General features: G+C 37.6%; 1 protein-coding gene across 1 annotated transcript in view; it reads right to left on the reverse strand.

Moving 5' to 3' along the window:
* Positions 1-277: 277 nt before the first annotated feature.
* Positions 278-21,345, reverse strand: part of SLC1A1 (solute carrier family 1 member 1) — a 51,091-nt gene continuing 30,023 nt past the window's right edge. Inside the window, exons 3-12 of the mRNA XM_039567503.1 lie at positions 21,150-21,242; positions 19,439-19,553; positions 17,643-17,685; positions 15,783-15,890; positions 14,294-14,478; positions 12,232-12,339; positions 7,364-7,486; positions 6,659-6,853; positions 6,013-6,147; positions 278-2,410 (exon numbers count right to left, since the gene is read on the reverse strand). Coding sequence (XP_039423437.1) covers positions 2,164-2,410; positions 6,013-6,147; positions 6,659-6,853; positions 7,364-7,486; positions 12,232-12,339; positions 14,294-14,478; positions 15,783-15,890; positions 17,643-17,685; positions 19,439-19,553; positions 21,150-21,242 — 1,352 coding nt within the window. The 3' untranslated portion in view covers positions 278-2,163. The remainder of the gene's footprint in view (positions 2,411-6,012; positions 6,148-6,658; positions 6,854-7,363; positions 7,487-12,231; positions 12,340-14,293; positions 14,479-15,782; positions 15,891-17,642; positions 17,686-19,438; positions 19,554-21,149; positions 21,243-21,345) is intronic.

Genomic DNA, 21,345 nt, shown 5'->3' on the forward strand with positions numbered 1-21,345 from the left:
TAAATAATAGGTAAACAATCCCCTGCTTACCTTGTGTTTAATAATGGTATACTCCCAATCCAGATCATCTGTAGTTAGAGAGGTTTCTTGCAATTTCAGTACTCTGCTCTTAAGCATTTATTTCATTGGAAGAAAAGCGTAACTCTTGCCAAAACTACAGCTAAATCACTAGAGATGATAACATAAATCCTGAATTTGATGGGGTTTGGTTTTCTTGTTATAGCTAAAGGAACTCTATACTCTACAGTATGGAGAGGATAGTAGGCTAAAACAAGAGTAAAGAGAGAAATTATTTATTCATAACACATTAGGAACACTGTTCACAGTACATCATTAACAGGGTGACTACATAATAAGGTGATCATAAAAGGGTGACTTAAAAAGCTAGTTAAAGACAAGGCATAGATTATAGGCTAGTCATGGAAACTGGTAGGCTTTTTCCTCCCATAAGCAAAGCTGCACAAGTAAAGACTGTCTCATACTGTTTCTGCAAAGGTAAAAGATTGATTTACTCAATCTGTACATTTTCTTTATATTGTATAAATTTACCGATACTTAGATTAACTTTTTCGTATAGTTTACGATGTTAAGTTTAAATACACTATTATGTCTCATTAATTTAAGGTGCAATTTATCAAAACCTACAGTAAATATTTTCTTCTTAATCAGTTCTCTTTGGCACACTTCTGGTTTGTTTAAATACAAAAGTGTAGGATTGAATTGAGTAATAACACTGCAGGTACTTGAAGGTTTTTTTTGTTACCATATGAGTGTGATTTTATGCTTACCACAAGCTTATTCACAAACAAATAACTGTATATGAATTTCAGTTTATATATAAAATGGCTAACTACTTCAATGTGCAAGGCAGAAAAAAATTGTTATATCAACTCCTCCCTTGAGAGAGTGATTTTTGCACCATGGAAATCTTGTATAAAATGTTATAGAAAATGGAGATTTTTAATGAGGAAGTTCTTGGTGCTTCTTATCTTATAGCAAGCCACCTGAGGCCATGATTTTCTAGGTCCAGAAATGGTTCATAAGATACAGTTTAGCTGACAGGTTGGCACTGTAGCACTGTTGCAGCTATAAACTTGCATGTTCAACTGACAAACTAAACCAAGGAGCCAGAAAAACAACCAGTCTGTGTAAGAAGTTTAGTGAGAATGGCTTCTTTCTATGAGAAAGGTCTCATTCCTATATTCTTGGTATCTATCTATCTATCTATATATCTGCTTTTATTGCAAGGAAGAAACATTTAGAATTTGCGCTCTGCACTTTTGTCTTCATGACCTCTGCCTACTCTAGGGCTGACTAACATTTTGTTAAAATCAAAGGTGGACAACAGAAAACGGACTTATTTCTGTTTCTGATGGAAATGTATGAGGAGGCCATCAAAGCTGACCTAAATAGGTAAAGTAGCATTTTACAAAAGCTCTTCAAATGCCAGAAGAGCAAGCTCAGAGCAATTTATTCCACATATGAAGGCCCATACCAGCAGCTGGCATTCACATGAAAGGCATGGAAAAACTTAGCTACATAAATACTGGAAATCTTTCCGTGACTAATTATTTCACAATTGAAGAAAAACTAAACCCTATTCACAGTAAAATGTATTTATCACAAGGCCCTTCTGGTCTGTTTTTTCCTGAATCACGCAAGTAGTATCCCCTCAGCTGCAGAAATTAGCATTTTGGCAAATGATCAAGTTACAGGAGTTGTCAAGTACAGTGCAACCTGTTTACAAGGCAAGGATGTAAAAAGGGATTTCATATAGGTGCTTTGTGGTAATGTGTGAAATGCTGTGCTACTCCTGAGTAAAACACATTTGGCTGTCCCAGGTAATGACCCATTTATGAGCATGCTGATTCCAGAGAGGCATTTCACAGCCTCAGCAATAGTGTATATTCTAAAAAAAAAAAAAAAAAAAAAAAAAGTATTTTACAACTGTCTTTTTCTTCAAACTGTCAGTAAGGACTAACAATGGTGAGTTCAAAGTGTTGAGGGAGATGATAAGAAGGGGCAGAACTGGTAAGGAGAATCAGTCTGTGTAGTAAATCAAATGTGAGATGTAATTCATTCTCAATTATCCTTTAAGCTTTTTGAGATGTTGCATATGGCCATGTCCCTTAGTGCTCCTGTTTTATCTGAAAGCTACTGGCTTTAGAACTGGGATGTCTGTGTGAAGGATATGGTGTCAGATTTATCTACAGAAAAGCCTCCATTGACATAAGATTTCTTAGCCTCTGTTTCATCATTATCAAGTATTCCTGTTTCCAGGGCAAAAGGATTGACTATATTGACTTCAGAGGTGACGTCCATCTGCTCCAGCTCCTTTTTTGAGAGCTTCTCCACTACTCCTGTACCAAAGGCATCTCCCAAGACATTCACCATTGTTCTGAATCGATCCCTATGGAACAAAAATGTTGTGAGACAAACCATTCAGTTGTTCAGAAAATCCTTTTAGTAAAAGTAAGCTCATGCAGTGGTGTTTTCTTCCCATTGCAGATTTGGGTAATTCTTCAATTAAAGTAAAATAGTTTTGTAAAACAAGAAACAGAATTTTACCCATGTGTATTTGAAGAAGCCTGGAGTAATTTTCATGAGAAATGACTCTGTACAGGACATGCAAAATGGCAAGTCATATTGATGCCTTTTCTTCGTCTTAAAAGCAAGAATCAAACACGGTTAGAAGGGATAAAGGGATTTTACTTTTGTATTTATTTTAAGGATCCTTAGGTGCACTACATTCAGGTGGAATGCGCCGAAATGCCTGCTGCAATGCACACCCCCAAAAGACCTGGTATATCATTATAGGTCTTTACTAATTAGCATATCTATCAAAGATTCCCCAATGAGAGGCTTGAGTGAGCCCCCCTCCCCAAGGAACCTTCCCCTGGATGGTTCTATCTTAGTTTATAGAATGTGTTCTGGAGAGGACCTTGGGGTCTGGGGCACACTGATCCCTAACTATGAGGCTTCTAAGATGTTTAGTCTCCTAGCTTGAAAAACAAGTCTAAGAATGTAGGCTAAAAACCACTAAGAATACAGAAGCTATAAAAAGGTATATAAAAGGGGTATAAAAGAAGAGGCAAAAAATCATCATGGCATCAATATCACTTGTGTGTTAGAGCAGTAATTCCACTGCTGTGGCACAGTCTTACAAAATGTTGGAAGGATCGCCTCTCAGGCTCCTGAAGTATGCTGCACAGCTGGTTCCCTTTGTGATGACACACAGCTGTGGGCTGCAGCATCAGAGTCTGCATCATGCCTTTTGTCATTCTAACAGTCATGTCCTCAGCCAGAGGAGCACCTAGCCCAGTACCTTCAGTATTCTGGCCCAAACCCTGAAAAAAGGGCAGGCCTGTCTTCTGCTAGCTTCTCCTTGTTAAAGGGCGGAAGTACAAACTTGTACTAAACAAGTCACTTAAAGAACTATGATACTCCTGCACTATTGATTTTTCTCCAGACAGGTATGTGATATGCAGGCCTTAAAAACCTGCTGCTACTAGGCAGAGGAAAAACAAACCCTTTCAATATAACAAAGTTTAAAAATTGGCATGGAAGTATGGTATGGACAGTGGAAGGCCATACTTCCCCATTTTTCTTTTTCTGCAGAGTAAAAGAAAAGGCTCTGTGGCAGAACAAGTTTCTCTTTCCATGCAGAGACATTGAGGTGGATATATTCACAATATTTCACAGTACTTCTACCGCTACTGAATTCCAGTGCTTAAAAAGTTTTCCATGTTCAATGAAAATATATGGTAGGCAAAGGAAGAAAGAACAGTAAAGTAAGATTCTAGTAAGATTAGTGTGACAAGTGAGGAAATAAACAGCACTGGAGACTCATCTATTATAATAGTACTATTCTATTAATTTTTCTATCCTTCATTTAACATGTGGAAGTAGTCCTCAAGCCTATGTAATATAACCTTGGTAAGTTCAGAATTAACTAGTGGGTTGTTAATGAGCCACTACTAGCAAATAGTTTGCAAAATTATACATTTTAGGCAATAAGTACAAAATGTGAAAGTGTTAATAGTCTACATGGCATCAAAATGTGCATTCCATTTCCTGAGGTACAAAATGCACTAGCAATGATCCCTGGTATATTAATATTTAATTTACTTTACACAGCAAAACACATCTTAGTCTGAAAAATGCCTCAATTAGACACATCTTGAATTATTTGTATGCTTCATGGTGGAACAAGTACCTTCCATGTACTAATATTGTGCCTAAAACCCACAAAAACTGTGGACTTCTAAAGTGGAGTAAAGATCAGATCCATAAAGTCATGATTGCCATGAGAAATAAGGAATTACCGTTCTCTTTCTCCCTCAATCCCATAAGATGAGGGCATCAAATGAAATTATTAGGATGTAGATGAAAACAAACAAAATTCTATTATGTCTCTGCACAACACATCATTAGGATGTGGAATTCATCTCCACAGGACTTGGGGAAACATGGGTCCCAAAGCAATGAGGCATTCATGGAAGAAGAAGACAAAAACCACCTCTAACCCAGGAATTCTGTGAGCTGCAATTTGCAGGAGGCTGGTTGAATACTTTGGACAAAGAACCAATATACATTTGTTCTGTTCTTAGACTCTTTAGATGCGTGGTCTGAGCCAGTGGTTTGTACTGATCCTTAAAAATGTTAAATGCCCATTAGGAATAGAAGAGAACTGGAGAAAACAAAATGATTGTGGAGCCCTGTTGCAGACAGCTAATTGGGAGAATGTACTTGTGGATGGAACTGGATTCTTTGGAGAAATTATGCTTATACATAAGTTGAATTGATTCTTCGATCCATCCAACAGCCCTGATTGCAAAATAGAGTTATATAATCAAATAAATTAAATATATCTGTGAAATACATAGGTTGCTGCCAGAAATCCTTCAAGAAAATGATTGGAAAGAGTGGAGGAGGAACAGTAAGGCATTCATCTTGAGTGTAAATAAACAGGAAGAAGAAATGCAAATATTATGAAATTATTGAGATCGCTGGATTGATACCAGTGAAATGTTATCCATGCTAAGTTACTGCAGGTGAACAAGACCTTGGGCTGAGCACTAAAGCTCACACAGTTTAGGAAGCAAAAGAACTAAAATTATACTACTTAACTCATGAATCCTCTTGCCCTATGTATCATGGGACAAAACTGAGTATTGATGTCCTTTTGACCTCTAGAATATACTCTGTGATTCTTTGGGCTTTTGCAAACAGCAAGTGTGTATCTTTCAGCAGAGATACACACTGGTATAACTTGAACAGAAGAGATTTCTGGCAAAAAGGCTTCTCTCCAGAAAGAGCTGATGAATGGGACTGAGAGGTTTGGAAGTGCTCTGAGGTGGTTGGGATTAGATATAAGGAACACTTTCTGAATTTACATGTGTGCTTGTTGATCAAGGGCTGGGCCAGTGCTCTCGGTGAAGCAGAGCCCTAACAAAGTAGTGCTGGCAGCACAGACCCGAGTACAGCCTGCCATATGTGTGCATGTGGAGTCCAGGGCCAGTTTTGCTTTGCTCATATTGAGCTCCACGGCCAGTGTATGGATATTATGTCTTTGCAGCTTGTGGCTACATTTGATTTTTATGAATGATGTATGTGTTTAGCATAACGTGGTGACATCTCTGACACTCTAGAGACATTTGTTGGTACTGTCAAATTTGTCTGTCTTGAGGAAAGTGCTCATGATTTATTAGTGCTGTGACCACTACTTTAAGGCTGAAAGCATCTCTGAATGTGAGGTTATTCACTGCCATCCCATGCAGTAGGAATTCTCTCACAATTAAAGCCATTACTACATTCAACTCTGAACAAGCCTGGCTATAAGAATAATCTTTGTCCATTTTCTGCAACAGTCCTGAATTATTTTATTGCTTTCTTTCTCAGACCCACACATTTCCACGCAACTTATGCAAACATCCAAAAAAAAAAAAGAAAAAAAAAAAGAAGAAAAAAGAAAAAGGAAAAGTAATTAAATATGAAGTGCCTTAAACTTACAGAAGCCAGTCAACTGCAATGATCAGAGTAACATCCTCAGCAGGCAGGCCAACAGCGCTCAGCACAATCACCATGGTGACAAGTCCGGCTTGGGGCACGCCTGCAGCCCCGATGCTGGCTGCCGTAGCTATAACACTAAATCCCAAATAAAGCCCAGAGAAGGCATTCAGAATACATGTTGGTCACAGAAACTGTTTCCTAGCACAGATAGTTTTATTTCACTGCAAGAAAGAAGCCTAAATGTTTCAATTTTACTCTTGAATAGCACTTACTCAAAGTCAGTGTCATGCTTATAGGGCAACCCATGTACTGATGTACTGTTATAGTTACACTGCATAATAACAGGGAACACATGTCTAACAAGCAAACTGGACAGATCAAAGGTAGAGGCTGAGTTAGGTTTGTGAGTGTTTGCAGGGAAGAATAATGGCAATTTCCAGAACAGTGCTGTATACCAGCTGCATATCCTGGCTCATCCTACCTCCTCATCAGTTTGCACTGGGTAGGCCTTGGATCAAGAAGAGAGAATGTTTGTTATTCCCTGTGCTGTGAATGATACACTTTCCCAAGGGGTATCCAAAGTTAATGTACCATTCACAAAAAAAGCTCACTTTCCACAAAATGCATGTGATGGCTTTAGTCTTACCTAATGGTAACTATTTGGCCAATATCCAGTTCTAAGTCGTTCAGCTGTGCAATAAATACAGCTGCTACTGCTTCATAAAGAGCTGTGCCATCCATGTTGATGGTAGCTCCAACTGGAAGAACAAACCTTGTGATTCTTTTGTCAATCAAGTTTTTTTCTTCTGCACAGCGGAAGGTGACAGGCAAAGTTGCTGAACTGGCACATAATGAAACACATAAAGTAAGTGCAGGCAACAACACACCATTTCCATTATATTTCCTTTTCCTCAGAGCATGATCTGCTTTATGATTCAAACAGAGATCTAAGGCAGGAAGGAAGGCTGCACCATGAGAAAGCAAAGCAATTTTTATTATACCTTCTAATTATTGGAAGAAATAGATAAGTTAGTTTTTCTCAAAATTAGGTGGTAAAATTGCCATGGTCTATGTAGTCACAAAAATTATGCAACAGCTTGCACTCTGTCAAGTCTGTGACTAATAAACTGAATGGCAAAGAACTGCCTCCTCCTGGGAGAGTAAGGCTAATGCACTCTGTAGTGCCCTTTGGGTATGACTGAAATAATGGTGAAAGCAGTATTTCAGCTTCCAGGGGACTGAGAACTGTCCAGCTGATACGAGGGCTTGTAACAAAGTAGCAATAAAATCAGACCACAAACAATGCAATTACTACTAGGTACATTACAGAAAAGATGTTTCTTTTGTTTACCTGGAAGAGATCATGAGGGCTGTCAGAAGTGCCTGAGCCATCCCCATGGCAAACCGAAAAGGATTTTTCCTTACTATTATTAAGTAGATCAGTGGCAGAATTATACTGGAATGGATTGCAAGTCTGCAAAATAAAATCAACTAGTCAAACAAATAGATCCATCTCATTGTCTTGCTTTACTAAAATGGTGATCATAGGTACCCAGCTCTGTCCTCAAGTACACCTATGAAACACTAAAGGTGACTTTAGTGACACCTATGTGCAAAATTTAGAGAGAATGCCACGTTAATAAAAAGCAGACCAATGCTGTTCTATGCTTCCTTTTGGAAAGGAAAGAGAGACTATATATGAATTATCTCTCCTTCCTAAGCTGAATAAGAATTGACTTGGAAATAATTTTAAACTGATGAAAATGAGAAGCCTAAACTAATACATACTATTTAAACTGATATGCAGAGGGTGATTTGAAATAACACTACAACACTTCACTCTTCTGCCAAATCCTTACAATGCAAACCAGAGACAAATCAGAAAACCAAACAAATTATTATTCTCAGTTTGTCTGCCCTTACTACAGAACATGTTTTGGAAATAAAGGTAGATATGCTTTCCAGTCAGGTTTGGCTGAAATGCACATCTTTCTGCAGAAACTTCAAATATGGACGTTTAGAAAAATCCACACCTGCTCTGGGGAAAACTGTGTAACCTTGGGTCTACAATTAAAATGTAGTGAGATATTTTGGAGTGTTTAAATGACATATATGTAGTCTAAGTGTTTTTTAATGTTGTAAGATGCTGAAATACCATATTTTTAAACTATTAATTTTTAAAATTAAGTGGATTGACTCATAGGAGATCAACTTGCCCTCTTGACTTTAGCAGCTCAGATGTATTTGCCTGGATATTTGTATAGGTCTCAGGGACAAATTTATCTTTCAGCTTATGCATATAATTTATAATTTTGAACACTGTGCAGTAATCCTGCATGCACATGAATGCAGAGCTTGTGGGCATTAAGATTAGAGGTAAACTGACTGCTGTAAGTACCTTTGAAATGAAACGTATTTGAAGAGTCTGTGAAATATTCCCTATGTTCGAAGATTGCAATTATAGCAACATCAACTTTTTGTGAAAAGAAATCATTACATTGCCTGGAAACATAAACCCCAAAACTGTTGTCACATATGACCTTGGAATTTTTATTCTGTCCTCACAATACATTCACGTGCACATTTCTGTGTTGTAATAGTGCTTTATGGTTTCAGAGCAGTTGATAAAGATAGCAATAAATCATGGTACCATTTGTTCTGCCAAAAATAGACAATTAAGTTAGCAGTAGTCACAGTACAGAAATCCACAACAGCATCAAAAATCACCCACAAAACCTACATATTTGTTTCCTTGGAAAAATTAGCTTTTTAAAAGTATTTAAAACTTTTCATTCTGTATGGGAACATATGACATATTTCGTGGAATGTAAATAATAGCATGCAACATATCTTGATAAAATTTTGTAAATAACTCTAGAAAGAAACCTAGCAATTTATACATGCACCACCACAAGGCACCATTGTATAAATTGCTAGATTCGTGACATGCCTGAGAACTGAATTCTGCACAATATATAGGGAAAAAAGAAAGTGGTATGCATGTCATTTGCTTTCTTAATGAAATGTTAATGAGAGTAAGCATTTCAAGTATGTCTAAGTCTAAAAGGATACTGACTTAATTATTGAAAAATTTAGATCTGCACCTTTTTAGTAGCAGCACAAACATGACATTATTCAAAATAAAGTATTTGTGTGTATCTGCTTTGCTACTGATTTTCATGGAACAAATTTGAAGTAATATTTATTTTTGTTCATAAAATGTAATTCTCAGCAAGCAGCAGAAATTTTTATACTGAAAATCATAATCAGTAACTGAAAATAGAAATTCTAATAGCATTAATTTTTAAGTCAGGAAGAATCTTGTCCCTCAGAATCCCAAGCTGACATTCCTTATAGGAATATCCCTCACAGGGATGCAGCTGCCTTGCTGCTTTCAGAAGAGACAAAGGCACAGGCAAGGAGAGTCTACTTGCTGCAGCTTCCTTTTTTTTCCCCCCACTTCAGCCTGAGTTCCCTCTGGCACTTAAATTATGTCTCCACTTACTTTCCTCTGCTGTAACTTCTAATATGTCCTCATCCAGACTCTGCAACCATTAATGGTGAGAGATATCTTGAGATACTTAGTGGAAAATTGGACCAAAAACACTGGGGGAAGTCTCCTCCCTCATGGTGACCGGAATGAAACATAGAGACTGAGATGATCTGCAGACAATGGTGGATGAGTGCTGGTAGGGCTGAGGCTGTGAAAGATCATGAATAATAAAGCTGGGAAGAAGGTGAGCTGGATAGGGAAGTTAAAGGAAAGAAAGCAGAGGATAAAGATACACCAGTACTCATGCTCTTGCACAATTATCTTGATAAGGAATACAAGAAATGTTTAAGATAACCTGCTATTTTCAGGTTCAAGCTGAAAGAGAGGATGATAAGCTGTTACAGAAGACGCCAGTGAACAGAATACACTGCAAACAGACAAAGTTAAACACATAAGAATGAAAACCAAAGTGATGGTGGGAACAGCAGTTTTAAAGAAACCTAAACAAAGAGCAACTTTTCTCCTTTTTCCTGAGAGGTAAGGAAAAATGGTATTCTTGCAGCCTGAAAAATGCACAACAACCACCTTTTCCCTGCAGCCTAAAGCCTTGCATGTACATGTCCATATCTGCTCCTGTGATCTGATTACAACACGCTCTCCCTGATGGTCAGTTTTGCAGAGAATGTGCTGCTGTTGGCCCTGACCCACAACGCCTTGAGCAGCACCCACAGGAGGCTACTCTGCAGGAGGCAGAAATGCTGCAGGGATCTACCTGAGCACCCATCAAGGAAAATGGTGTCATGTTTGGCAGAACAGAGACTTCTTCTCTCCAAGGATGCAAAGGTGCTCACTACATATAATGTTTTTGATGGCACCTGGGAATCTACTTAAAATTGTTGCACCTGTCAAACCCATGGTTATCAGCTAAACAGGAGACTATGTAATGGCAGTTTACTTTGCAAAGTACTTTGGAGAAGGCACTGTGTCTTCACAGACATCATAAGGAAGACTTGCCTTGTCACAGTACAAACAGTAACCTGTAACCAGTAACTGATAGGTAAATAGTCATAAAACTTGCTATCACATCTAAAACTGTAAAACTTGCTATCTGATGTAAAATTGAAGTCAAAAGCCTGTAGAAATCCATCCAACATACTCCTCCTCTGAGTTAATTGGAGTTAATAACAGAATACCTGCAGGAGTGATACTGTCATTCTGTCAATGACTTCTATCTAGCTTGTGGTTGGGGTGTCATTTTTAATTAGTATAGAAAATATTAGAGTCTTGATTTACCATCTCTTGGTAAATATCAACTTTTGAAACCTTTAAAAATCTGACTTATTTTCCGAGTGCAAACAAATACTCACAAAAAACTGAATAATGCATTAGATGAACATAACTTGCACTCATCTCTGTAGCATTTTGGAAAAGTCATGCATCAGTGCTATTTCTGGAGCGGTAATTCTTATTTAGAAAGAAATTTTATCTCTGATTTTCAAACAGCTAGTCCAAACATACTAGCTTATGAATAAAACAAAACAACCTTGAAGTAAATGTGCTTATCTAGCACAGATTAATGCAAAAACCCCAGAGATCCTTCTTGACTATTCATAAAGTAGTTTGCATTTAAGACTAATATATTACCATTCTCTTTGCTTGGCTGTCAGAAAGTGTGTGAATAATGATTGAAGAACAGCATGCAAATGCAGAAAGTGTGGGGAAAAGCTCTTGAACAACTTTGGATCTAGCCTCTAGACAAAACATATATAAATCCTTAGTATATTGAAGGAATTATAGGACTGGATGCTAGTGTAATGGACCAAGACAGCCTAGAAGGCTATGCTTCACTGAATTGGAAATAGAAATTTAAAGGCATTTAACTTATTGAGACTGTAATATCCATTTATCTGACAAAAGGGTCCTTTGTAGGATAGTCTTCAGAGATATATAATAATCTGTTATAATAACCTATCATTTGGAGCAGTTTAGCTATTCTAAAGTTCCTATGCTGAAAGCTCCACGTTGTGCAGATGTAACCTCCTCCACCCAGACTATTCTACATAGACAACGGCTAAGAAAAAGAATAGAAGAAAGTTCTGATGCTTGGCTGTTATTCAGATTGCAACTTCTCCTTTTGCAGCCTCACCCTCACCTAACCTTGAAGGAGGAATTAACAAATCGTGCAATCCCCAGGGCTTCTCTTGATGTCAGCTGTCTGCTCAGTACTGGGTAGGCAAGGGATCAGTCTCTTTGGCATCATTTATTGTGCACTGCTCTTACTATGCATTTGTATTCATCAGGGAAAGTTTGGTCTATGCTGCTGCACCTTGGGCTCAAAAATGCCGTAGAGGTTCCCAGCATAATCCATGTATTTGTGTATGTTTGATAGGCTGGCAAGCCCCAGGAAGACATAATTCATAACCTTGCCCTTTATACAACAATATTTTCTGCTTCAGCACAGGCTGTGAAGATGAAACAATGAATACAAGAAAAGCATTTGCATTTGCATTTTGTTTTTTTTTAGAATGCAAGGCAGTGACTTTTTAAAACAAAACATGCATCCAGCAAAATGTGGATTCAAACCACCCTCACACATCCTCACATAATTTTCACTGATGAGAATTTTTGTCTCTGACCTAAAGACTGGATGTGGTGGATAATTGAGTGGTAACCAACTGATCTCCAAAACTGCATACATACAATTCCATCTTTAAGAAATTACATACCCACTTATTACTGTAGCCATATAAAGACCCAATTTACGAAAGATTTCCCAGTCCTCAACTTCTATTATCTTCCCAGCAATTAAAAACACGATACCAATTGGCATATACCTAGAAAGCAAAAATAAAGCTATAAAAAATTTATTCTCAGAAATATTGCATGCTCACCATGAAGTAATTTCTCTCCCAGAGTAATTTTTTAAAACAGATAGAAAATATGTTTTGATATCCTATTTCACAACAACAGATTTTTTTTAATATTATGTTATACAATGGACTTTATTAATTTGCAGCAAGGTTACAACAGAGGTGATGAATAAAGACTGGAAAATCAAAGTAAATGTAACTCTACATGTAGTCTAGCTAGTATTGTACAACTTGGTGTCACAGAATACACAGAATTTGGGAAGGGGTATGGGCATATACCCTGTCACCGCCAGTGTTTATGTATAGCCACAGGCTTCCCTGGGGGTGGGAGTTGGCAGTGTTGAGACCAGTATCTGTGTATTCTGCAATCCCACATAGATGGGAAAAGTCTCCTGGAGCTACAGGAGCTGCCCTGCAGCACTGGGGGCTATATCTGTGTCACCTGCACAGAAGAAGGTAACCTGCATAAGGCCATGCCTTATGGACCTGAACAGCTGCATAGGCTACTGCCTATAGAAAATTCAAGGGAAAGATCAGGAATTATATTAGCATCAGCTCCACTGCATTCTTTTTGGTTCCAGAGAGCAGGCTGTCACAGAGACAAGTTACTACTTCAGAGCTTTGAGCAATATAAATTAATCTAGAAATTGAATGTATAAAATATATCCATTTTAAAATAGAAATTATAAATTTATAAAATGTATGTGTGCTATCTCATAAACAAAATAGTACCTTATCCCTGTAGAAAGCAGGCATACCTAGTTCCTCTAAGCACTGAATTTGATGAAAACAGAATTAATTCCTCATCCTTTTGGCAAAAAGCTCTATCTTGTTTCAAACAACAGTTTCTACATCTGTAGAAACTCAGGGAGCCTGTAGCCACAGCTTCTGGCACATGCAAGAAAATAGATAATCAATTTATAAGTAAATTCTTGTATGGCATGTGCTAAGTCTGGGGTTTTGCTGTTGGTAATTTTCTGCAGCGAGGCTTTAACTTAGCCTGGGACTAAATTAGCTGCTTAGCATAGGACCAGTTGCAGAAATTAATTTACCTTTCTTTAAGGAAGCAAGAAGTACAGCTAAACCCTGGACAGGTTTACAGTTTAACAGACATCTCAGTGTGCTGGGATGTAAGAAAAATCCACGGAAGGGTCAGATCTGACAAGGTACTGGTGTGAAACGTGCATATGAGTAGAGTACTGTAGTAAACGGCACAAGGCACTCCACATGTAGGATCAAACTCTGGAAGGAAGTATGTGCACTTAATAGTCCTGATCCTGTAATTGTGATTTGCACAGACAAAAGATCTGTGAATAGCTGTGAAGTCACACCAAACACTATCAGATGAGTTTCTGTATTTTAAATTTGTTTTTCTTGTCTGAGAATATTATGAGAATGTAGTCTCACAAAACCTATTAGCAGGAGGTAAATGATGCTAAATTGTATTTTGCATACCATTTTGAATTTTGCTCTGTGCTGTGGCTTACATACTAATTCATATTTCTAAAGGAACTTAGATCCAAGGACAGCTATTCTGTGAACATAATGTCTGTCAGGGAATAATGTTCAAGACTCAGAAGGGCATATGGGTGGTAATACTTATCCCCAAAAGAGTCCTCAAGTCACTAGTGCACTAGTTTTTATAAACATCTGGCAAGAATGTCTAAAAAACTCAAGTTTCTTGTACACCAATAGGACTGTTTCTTTAGTATATATTAAGTGGACGCCCTGTCTCCAGTTTCCTCAAAAGAATCAAATTCTGTAGAAAGGAAAATTTTTACCAACCTTTCTTTGAAACTTGATTTCTGTAAAGCACTACGCAAAAGCAAACATGAAGTCTGAGTCCACTCCTATCTCTTCAGTGACAAAATCCACTTAAAGAAGTTGTTAGGAAATGCCAGTATATCCTTGGACTTACCACATAATTATCTGAACTATTCTCATTGTAGCTTCATTCAGCGCATTGAAGAAATCCAACAGCACTTGTCCCTTCTCTCCCATTTTCCCAATCACCATTCCAAAAACAAGACAAAAGACAATCAACCCCAGCGCATTGATGCCGTTGGAATACATGCCCACGATTTTATATTCTTGGGTTTTGTTCTATAGATCGGAATCAAGAGAAAAAAAGTACTATCTGAAAACAATGAATTTACTTTAGAGTTCTAAAATAAAAATACATTTAGATTTTGTTTGAAAGACATGAAGCTCTTTCCCAGCCACTCTGCTGGCTTTCTGAAAGTGCCAAGTGGGCAAGTTCAGGAATGCACAAAACTGAACTTGAACACTTTGCATTTTAAAGCTATGCAAGGATCTGACCAAACCCTAGCAGGGAGTAAAGCACCCCTTAATTTGTGTTATCCTTTCCATAGACTTCTGACATGAGGTATGGCAAGGTCTAGGTATCCACAGTCATGCTTTCAAGATTTACTCCCCTACACTCAAGATTTACTCCCCACTGTGGAGAACAAAACACAGATGTAGAATCCTTGTGTTTGTTTCTGAGCAACTCAAGGGTTTGTATCTGGATTTGAGATAAATTCACCACTGCATAACAACTGGGACATCAGTGAAATTGCATAGTTTATAGGAGAATTGTATGCACATAACATTATAATCTTACTAAAGAGGTATTCATGCATTCTTCTGTGCCGAATGAACACATGAAGGAAAGGGTGCAATTCTTCACTGCAATCCTGTATTAATGTCTCTTAATATAGCTCATGCTATTGTTACTTTGAGATGAAATTTGGAAGGAGTATAATAAAATGTATATTGATTTGGTACTGTCTGTCGTTCTGTGTTCACATTCTCTTGAATTCCTTTCTCCCTCTCCTCCAGAGTAAGTCTAGGCTTTATACACCATTAAGGCCCATAAACTTTCTACACCTCTAATGAAAAGCTTGTTAAATCTCTTCTTCACTTTTGTTTCTGTACATTTTTTTTCAGAGTAACAAACTATTAATTAACAAATGCTTTATATTGTTTTGTTTTCCATTTAAAAAGATTTATTATTTTCAACTAATTTTCTTCTCTAGTGCTTACAGTTACAGTAGTTGCTACTCAAACATTTCATGGTGATGTACATCTAGTCTTTCCACAGTGACTGTTTAATTTCTCAGAAAATTGACAATTCATAAAGCAGATAAATTTAATCAATCTTCATCTATTATCTTTGGACTGGTCAGTTACCCGTGGGCTCCTCTGATGTTCATGAACTTACTGGAAGATACTTGCAATGACCTCTAAGCATTTACTTATTAACTTTTGTGCTCTTGCTAAAATCCGTCTATGTGCTATTTCCTTTCATTTCTTCATCACTAACCACATGAACTAAACCAAATTTAGTCTATGTTCTTTCTCCCTCCTTCATATATTATGAAGAAATACAAGGATAAAGGTCGCACCTCTGAGGGCTTTGCTGTCGTAGCAGTTGTAGTGAGCTCTTCTGGAAATATGGAGCTATTTTTATTCACAGCAGTTGTAGCTTCAACTTTTTCACGTCTAGTTTTATACTGGAAAAGTTAAAAAAGAAACCAGAAGAACTTATTTAGAAACATGAGAAAACTGAAGAACAGACAAAGAATAGTCTTTGCCCAGTAAAAAGAAGAGATAAATTAACCAATCTGACTTGAAGGTAGCAAACATAGACAAAGACTTTATTTCCCAATTCATGTGAGCCATCAGGGCTCTGTACCTCAGAAGCTGTAGATCAAACAAAAGATTCACAAATAATATGCTATGAATTCTGCTCCCCAGGCTCTTGGATACCCTGTGGACATGCTGCAGTCTCATGGGGCATGAGCTAGAGCCCTGATTATGGCAAGAATTTTTTGCTGGAACAAACAGTCTGGAGAGAATTGCTGACAGCCATGCCAGGAGAGGTCTGTAAAGCAGATGCACCTGATACAACCAGGCCCTTGGTGACGTGGTCAGCATAACTAATGCCATTATGTAAGGCAAACAGCCATTCTTTGTGGTCAAATGAGTTACATATTTCCCTTTCCCCTCATTGCCAGGTCTTCAAGGTCCTGTGCACCAAGCAGACAAACCAAACAGACTTACCCTTCCTCTCCCTACTGGCCTCCAGATTCCTGGGCACTAGGCTCACTACTCCTCTGTTTATTTGTCTTAAATGTTCCAGGCACCCAGCCAGACAAGTGGTGTTGATGATGCAGTGGCAGAACAGGGAAATGTAACAGCATCAAGTACACTGTCCATAAAACCAAGCAGATACAAGTCCTAATGAGTACTCGGACCAAAGCTGCTGCAGGACAGTGAGACCTGGTGGTCAGGGATGCCTCCATCATTGTCTGCTTCCTCTGAGGACTGAGTGACCAACCTGCACTCTTTCATATGTCTTTCAAGCCTAGAGTATGATTGTTACGTTGATACAGCAAACCAAGTAGTAAGATTTGACCAAATCTGCAGTGGTTCCAGATGATTAGAAAGTGTAAGTTAAATGGTGCTATTATAAAATTGTACTACACTGATTCTGCTCATAGAAATCCTGTGCTATTCTGATTGTAAGTTCTGTGCTATACTAATCATAATATTCCATTAAGCAAATAAAACTTTAATAGTAACTACAGTTTAGTGCCACCATCATTCTGTCAAGGATCCCTAAAAGAGCCTGACTGTCCCCTTAGTGTTGGGTGACCAGTAATGATGAGAAAAACTGCATGGAGAAGTTTTATAAAGTGAGTTGTGCACAGCAGCATATTGGATATAAATTTCTGAGAAAGGTTAACTGGTAAGTCTAATGTATAGACAGCAGTTTCCTCTTTCATCTTCCAACACTGACTTTTACTGAAAGATGCCTCAAATAGACTACTAGTTATCAGCCTTTTCCTTCAAAGGATTTGTTCTGGCAATGGACATTAGATGTGAGACACTTTCGGGTGAGGGCTAACTTACACAGACTTAATCAGACACTGAGGGACCTTAAGAACAAGGAAACAGATCCTCATAAAATGGTTCTTCTAACTCTTGTTGTCACAAAAGGGAAAATCTTGTCTTATACATTACTTGGTTTCTGCATCCAGCTCTTAAATAGTGTCTTTTTGGGACTTAATAGTTGATATCAGAGGGTTTATCATAATGGAAATGAAACCAAGATGTCTTAAACCCCCACGTTTTTATACAAGATTAAGATATTCCTGGACTTCTCAGAAATAAGTCTTGCCTGACAAGTTTTTTGTGACGTAAGAAATAATTTGTGGCTAACAATGAAAACTACAGAAGTAAAGAGGAATGTTCAAACTTACCTGTTGAAAACAGGCTTGAACAAGGTTCTCTGGGAACATATTCCTGTTAACAAGCATAGAAGCATTTCAATATTACAGCATACTAAGAAAAAGTTGTTTGCTATAAACAAAATGATAAAATTTGATGCTTAAAAACCAGATCATATTGTGTTTCTTTTAGCAGAAAGGAGTATATTTAGCATCAGCAGATACAGAGTCCAAAGAAATTAAGGGTTTAAGAGTCCCAATGACTGTTTCCCTATTTGAACTTGTTGAACTTTTGGGCTTATTTTTTAGTATTTGACATTTCTATTGGTAAGCTACTAAACCCAGTATATTTTTTTTCCCGGTTACATTATCTCCATGACTTGCAAAAGGAATGCAGGACACACTGCCTTTACAGGATGTGTCAAATTTAGGCAGATGAGAAAAATAAAAAACCTCTTACACAGGCTGTGCTGTAAGAATCAGATATTTGGTGTGCTCTATTATAGGTTTTGAATTCAGAAATTAATCTTGGCTAATGATAAATGCTCCTGTGTTATTCCGGTGTCAAGGACCATTTTCACACACCGAAAAATTAGGAGATTTAGTGCAACACAGTTGTGTGACTCCTTTCCAAATGACAATTTCAGATTCAAACAATTGCAAAAGCATTAATTAGGTATTTGGTAAATATCCAATCCAGGGCAGAAAAATGCATTTTATATACTGAAGCAGAAATTTTTTATCTCCCTTGCAGATCTGACACAAACTCCTCCCTTTAGTTTTCAAGTTTTTAAAGCAAAATCTATTCAAAAGCAATACTAATTTGTATAAGTGTGGGTTTTTCCTTCATCTTTATAAGACTGTCTGGATCTGAATCTTAAATCCATTATTTTTATCTCTATTTTTGAATACAAATATGTAGGAAAATTAATTCTAATTCCTTCAAAAAAGAATTTCAGATCTTTTAACTCCTAATTTACAGTCTTAATCTTGTTTGCAAGATGTTGAGCTATAATCTATAGCAAACCCCCAAACTACTAGATATGTGGCAGTTCATTTGTACATGATAGATTAAGTAAAAATTCTACAAAAACAAAATGGTGGGCAGGAATAGTGACCCAGAATAGAGACTAAATACACCAGAAGAAAAAATAAATCAACAGAATATTTTTGAAGGAATGACCTAACCTTTATTGGAAATGCAGCCTTTTTTGTGTTATTTTTCTTAGAATTCTTTAAACACAGTAGCTCTGAAAACCTGCACATATCTTCTGCAGCCTTTTCTAGGGGCTTCCTTCTTCTAACCACTTTAAAGTATCCATCATTGTCCATGATGCTAATGAGGAAAGACACAGTATAAGGTTGCCTTAGATACTGGTGATGCAGCAAACTTCTTGACTGTGGAACCCTTGGAAATCTTTAGATACTGCATCTGTTACTCTGCATCCTGCCTTGAGGAGCAGAACCATGGCACTGAAATTTCAGGTGGTTGTCTATGCTGGATGACACAGAACCTGCCAGTCAGTAATCCACCAATCCTTTATGGATCTTTTCCTCATAATAGATAAATCTTGCATGTCAATTTCTGTGAAGGAGGGATTTTTCATCACTGGTTTATTAACCAAAGTCTATGGTGTAAAGAGAATTTTTTTAAACAGACTGCTTTGAGCGTATTTTAAAATGTCTAATCTGTTGAAATACAAGTTGTTCTCCCCTTATTAATCCAAACAGTATCAGAAAGCATTTTATTGTATTACATCTCACAACTTCATTTGTGTTTGTTTGGACTTCTGCAAAGGGGATATGGAAACTAAAAATGAAAACCTCACCTGATCAGATCCAGCATGGCATCAACAGTACTGACTTCTGGGGTACTGCCCACTCTGTCAATCTCACTTGCTCTTTGAGTCACTCCAGGTTTAATGGTCACAACTAGGACAATCCCTGCAGAAGGAGAAGCAGAGAGCTCACAATGCAAGCGGAGGCATTGGTGTATTCTTCCTCAGTGTATCCTGTGAAGCCAAACTCTTTGTGAGCTCAACTCAACACACACTTTCCCTGGGTGCTCATGCTGGTATGTTCAGAAAAGAAAAGTCTGCAGCTGGTGTCCTTAAATGTGTGGGTTCCCCTACCACAGGAGCTACTTGCTACTTGCCCTTAGACTTCATCACTTTAGCTTTGTTTTTGTGTGTATTGTACCACATCACTACTGCTCACCAGGAGGGTAAATTATTTTAGCTGGGCTTCAGATGAGTGTAGTGCAACTTTTACAGAGTGAATATATTTAATTGATATTACCTTTTCCTTTATGTAGCTCTTCTTGTTACTAGCTTTCAGATATGAATACAAGTGTGCGCTGTACTGTGACCCCAAAGTCACAGGGTGTTTTACTTAAGTTAGGTAGCAATAGGGTTATGTAAGAGAAGGGCTTCAGAAAAAGACAGAAATTAAAAATTGTGGGTTAAGAAATACTAGATTTGACCTTGTAAATACTGAAATCAATGACAAATTTTTAATTTACTTTAGTGGCTTAATTTTAGGAATTTTTACTATTACTATTTTCCAAATGCATATTCTTTTCTTTTTTCCTTCCCTTAAAAAAGTCCGAAGAAATCCAAAACAGATAAAACTACAAAATTTCAGTGAAGGGAGAAAGAAGTGTTTGGATGACCCTTCAACCAGGCAGGAATAAGTCTTCCTAATGACATCTGTGAATAAAAGCAGTACCACATTTGCATAGCTCTGCATTATGAAACAAGTAATATCATAACACCATGGAACAACTTAGAATAGCAAGGACCTTGGGAGATTGTCTGGATTAACACCTCACCCTGAGTTGGGACAATTTCAAAGTTAGATAATGTTAGTCTTTAATAATATTCCTCCTTATATATTCACAGAAATTTCGCAAGCATATGAGATAGACTATTTTATTTTGTTTCTTACTTAAGAAGGCTGGCTGAAGATGTTTCTTTAAGCAAATATGGAACATGTCAATGATGCTTGTCAGGAATTAACTTCCTGTAAGAGGAGATGTAGATTTCAGAGGGGTAAGATTGGAGCCTGGCAGTGACAGAGGGGGAAAAAACCTTTAAGGAAGGAAAAAAGATGACAAGGGAACCAGTATTTTCTGTCATTCTTGCAGGTGTAACACACTACATATTTTCACATCTGAGAATCAGGAACAAGCTACCACTTTGCTATTCAGGAAATTCACTTTGTAGTTAAGGTTAGCCTTTAATGTTCATTCAGCTTTCTCACTGCCGGTCACTGTTTACCTCAGCAGATGGCTCCTAATCTTCCTGAGCTGAGATATATGATGAAATTGCCTGTGGCTTCACACTGGATAGGAACAGAGCCCAGCCGTGGACAGCAGGACTAACTTCTCTCTCTATCTGGCTACAAGTAATGTCAGGTTGTCTGGTATGATTCCCTGTTTTGTCTCCACATCCTGTGTTGGGAAATTAGTAATGTCACAGGGCAGTATATTTGTAATTAGGCAATGCTGATGATTTATAAAGTTACAGAATCACAGAGTACCTAGTATTACAGCAATGATTGTAGTGCAGAGATAATATACAACTGCTCGCAAACCAATCTTCCCAGATACACTGGAATCCAAAGCAGCAACACCTGCAAAAAACAGCCACAGAAACAAAACAATAAAAATCAGTCTTACAAGAATGTTGTTCCTTTTGTAGAGAGAAGTAATTATTGTCTCTTATTTCTATGCAGG

This window comes from Corvus cornix, chromosome Z, assembly GCF_000738735.6.
Source record: "Corvus cornix cornix isolate S_Up_H32 chromosome Z, ASM73873v5, whole genome shotgun sequence".
Lineage (NCBI taxonomy): Eukaryota > Metazoa > Chordata > Aves > Passeriformes > Corvidae > Corvus > Corvus cornix.